The 3,739-nt window shown below is 49.1% G+C and overlaps 1 protein-coding gene across 1 annotated transcript; it reads left to right on the top strand.

The window, feature by feature from the left end:
- The first annotated feature begins 366 nt into the window (after nucleotides 1–366).
- Nucleotides 367–1,926, top strand: LOC105307574 (ubiquilin-3-like). Its single transcript, XM_011383124.1, has one exon. It carries the CDS (start codon nucleotides 367–369, stop codon nucleotides 1,924–1,926), a length of 1,560 nt encoding a protein of 519 aa, XP_011381426.1.
- Nucleotides 1,927–3,739: the final 1,813 nt, after the last annotated feature.

Raw genomic sequence — 3,739 nt, 5'->3', positions numbered from 1 at the left:
AACAGTGAAATAAGCTGGTGTAAAGTATGTTTCTAGATAGGAATATTAAATTTTTTTTCTATTGCTATTTGACACAAATCATCCAACCTCAAGCAGGTGGTGGAGATCTCTGCCCTCCCCCCATTCATGTTTCAATTGTGACCTCATCACTGACATCGTATCCCTAAGACTGACCCTGGAGAAGGGCAGCTGCCACCCTTATGGGAGCCAGGTGGCTGCAGGGCTACACTGGGAGGTGGGGTCTGTAGGACGTGGGTGAGAGGACATCACCGGACACCTACTGGGTCCCTGCCTCTACGTGTATTCAGTGCTACATCTAGGCTTCTACAGGTCCTCAGGTAGCCTTGATTCCACTCTCAAGGAAATATGGCACAGGCTAGAGAAGAAGCAGGTGACAGCCGCATGGTGTCTGGTCGGGAGCCATCATCACATACCATCAGAGTGTCTGTCAAGACCCCGCAGGACTGCCAGGAATTTATGCTGGCAGAAAATAGCAGCGTCCGTCACTTTAAGAAACAGATCTCCAAACGCCTTCACTGTGACACTGACCGACTAGTGCTTATCTTCACCGGAAAGATCCTCCGGGATCAAGACATACTGAGCCAACGTGGCATCCTTGACGGAACTACGGTTCACTTGGTGGTGAGGACTCGTGTGAAAGGAACTCTGCCCAGTCCTGGAACTCTGCCAGACCCCACAGGCCACTGCACACATCGTTCTGAACCCTCCAGCTCTGAGAGTGCTGGGATGCTAGCCAGGCTAGGCCAGCTAGTCCGGAGCTCACCTGATCTGGCTGACTTCTTTGGCCAACTGGCTCAACTCCTAATGGCTGCACCTGAACCCGTAGTGCAGTTCCTGGAAGACCCTCTGGTTCAAGGCCTGGCAAGTGAGAAACCAGCCAATACCAGCCATGTTCCTGAATCCTCAAGGCCAGTACAGAAACCTGAACCAGTTCCTAAGGCTCTAGAAAACTTGCAGAGCCCAGCCCGGCAACAGGAGCTCCTGCAGGCAGACCAGCGGGGACTAGAGGCCTTGAAGGCAGTGCCAGGTGGTGATAATGGCATGCGTCCGGTTGGCTCTGATATCCAGCAGCTCATGCTCTTTACTCTGGCCCCACTGGTTGCTTCCAAAGGCCACAACCCAGGTTCAGAGCTTTGCAGAGAAGAGGTCAATGCTCACAGCAGTACTGACACCACCACTGCTGTCCCCACAGCCTCCACCCCTGCCAGGCCATTGATGCAGGAGGTCAGTGCAGGAGTAGCTGCTCAGTCCAGGGGCATGTTCTCAAACCAGGTCAATTCAGGGTGCAGGACCGGTATGCCGGACTCATACTCAGGTCAGGATCTTTCCCCCGAGGATGGCCAGCAGCCCATAGGGAAAGCCACTTTAACCAGTCAGCTGAGACCCTCACCCTCTGCCTTGCGTAGAGCTTTGCATGTCCTCCAGCAAAATCCAGCTCTGCTACACCAGCTGGCCACTGGCAGCCCCCTGCGACATCATATACCACTTCTTCCCATCCTCACGAACCCACGAGCACTGCAGGCATTGATACAGATAGAAAAGGGCCTGCAGATACTGTCCAGGGAGGTGCCTGGGCTGGGACCTTGTTTATGGGGCCCAGGTAGACCACATGGGGCTACAGGAGCCCCTGAAACCAGGGGTGGAGGACAGGGTCACAGAGCCGACCCTGTGCAACCCACTTTGGCCGTTCTTCAGCTCCTTCATGCACTGGCCAATGCCTGCTCCCAGTCTACCCAATCCCCACTCTTCTCATCCCCTCATACTGAAGGCCGCTACCAGCAAGAACTGGAGCATCTGAAGGCCATGGGCTTTGCTAATCATGATGCTAACCTGCAGGCCCTGATGGCCACAGGCGGAGACATCCATGCTGCCACTGAGAGGCTGCTGGGGGAACCAGAGGCTTAGGTTCCTCCAGCTGATGGCCACAAAGCACCACCCCATGGAGAGGGAGGAGAAGGAGCGGGGGAAAGGGAGGGGAGGGGTAGTAGCTTATTTTGAGAATTCCTCCCACTCAGATCATGTGCACACTGGAATAGCCCCTCCCTCACTGCCCAAGCCTGTTCTACATTAAAAAGATTGCTTGGATCTCATGTGTAATGTCGATTTTGGGGTAGGCGGGCAAAGATAATTTTTTTTTGGCGGGGGGCGGGGGGGAGATTGATCATGTTAAATGGTCTTGGGTGTGGGTTTCACCTCATACCTCAGAGTATGTTCTAAATTTGAACATGAAGTGGGAGAAATCCTGAGTTCTATTTCAGTATTTCGCTCCTGCTCAGCTGGCAACCTAGTTCCCCACTAACATTGCCACCATCACCACGAGCCATCTCTGTTCCAACTTTAGAGTCGCTCTGAAGAAATCCTGCCTTTTGGTCCCCCAAGAAGCCGTGACGTTCTTTATGGATACTGGAAGTCACCCATTCTTTGATCGTGTTTCTGTCTTTAGGTCCAGTCTCTTGTTATTGCAGGAACGATTTTTAACTTCCCCTCTCATCCTTTGACATTTGCCTGTGCCAGGATCCTGTTCTTCTGCGGCCCATTTCCACTACTTCTGAAGCTCTGTGCTCTCTTCCTATGCAGGCTTCTTCCCTTTATGCTGCATAATGCTTAACTCTGCCACCTTACCTGTTACTGCCTTTTATCTCTCCTTTTATCTCTGTATTACTCGAAAGTGTCTGCCCTTCCAGTGATCATGTTTCAACATCGTCTGCGGAGACCTATCTCCAATATGGTGCAGAACTTTCTCAGAACTTTCATCCCTCATCTTCCCAAATTTTTCCTCAGAATTTTATATAATGACTTTTCTTTCTTTAAGCTGCTTCATTTAAACTATTATCTTATCCACTGTCTTATAAAGTAGTGCTTCCAGAGAATTAATTTATTAATCCTTCAAAGAGTTTGGGCATTTCCCTGCTTCTTGCTCTTACTTTTATGTTCATGGTTTCTAAATCTGAGTCTGTTTGTACTTTCCACAGCTTACTAGCTCCCTTTGGGTGTCCCAGAGCAACCTCTGGCTGAGCATGTCTAACTATAGCTCAGCATCCTTCCTGTGACCCCCATTCCTACCTTAAGTCCTGTGTTCCCTATGTCTTAGTGATAAGTCATCATTACTTTCCCAGTCCACTCATTCTCTTCTATAAACCTCTGCTCTGTCAGTGAGGTGACTCATAGCACAGGCAGATGGAGCATGCCCCATCTGGTTTATAACTTTCCCAAGGTTACATAGTTTGTGATTAACAGAGATGAAGAAATCCAAGCTCCTTGATTCCAGAGTTTGGGCTCTTAGCTTTACACTGCCCCACAGACAGAATCAATCAGTTCTCATGAAGTTTTTACTGAACAGAGGCAGTGAGAATCCAAAGTATGAGGCAATAGTTTTTCGCAGAGAAAGTTTTTTTTTTTACTTAGTCAGCCAAAAAAAGAAACTGGAGACAAGGTTTAGATCAGTCTGCCCTGGACAAAGGCTTGAAGTAAATATAAAGAACGAGGTTAAGAAGGGGCTATACATATTTATTAATTTTTAACTCAAGGGCTGCAATCAGATAGTTTTGGAACTAAGTCATCTAAAGTAAGGAAGGAGGAAGGGGCAAGAGAGAACAAAGAAATTCCATTCTGGCTAAGTTTGATTAATCAGGTCTGTGTGTGTCCAAATTTTGTCCCTGCATCACATCTTTCTTCTTGATGGACCCCTTGCTTCTTAATGGGCTCCTGGTGGTAAAAG

The sequence above is a fragment of the Pteropus vampyrus genome, unplaced genomic scaffold, assembly GCF_000151845.1.
Source record: "Pteropus vampyrus isolate Shadow unplaced genomic scaffold, Pvam_2.0 Scaffold504, whole genome shotgun sequence".
Taxonomy (NCBI): Eukaryota; Metazoa; Chordata; class Mammalia; order Chiroptera; family Pteropodidae; genus Pteropus; species Pteropus vampyrus.
The sequence above is the reverse complement of the archived record's forward strand: the minus strand, read 5'-3'. Positions and strand labels throughout refer to the sequence as shown.

Bases quoted from the DNA above. Each gene is read 5' to 3' on its own strand.
- LOC105307574 (XM_011383124.1), top strand. From the start codon at position 367: ATGGCACAGGCTAGAGAAGAAGCAGGTGACAGCCGCATGGTGTCTGGT.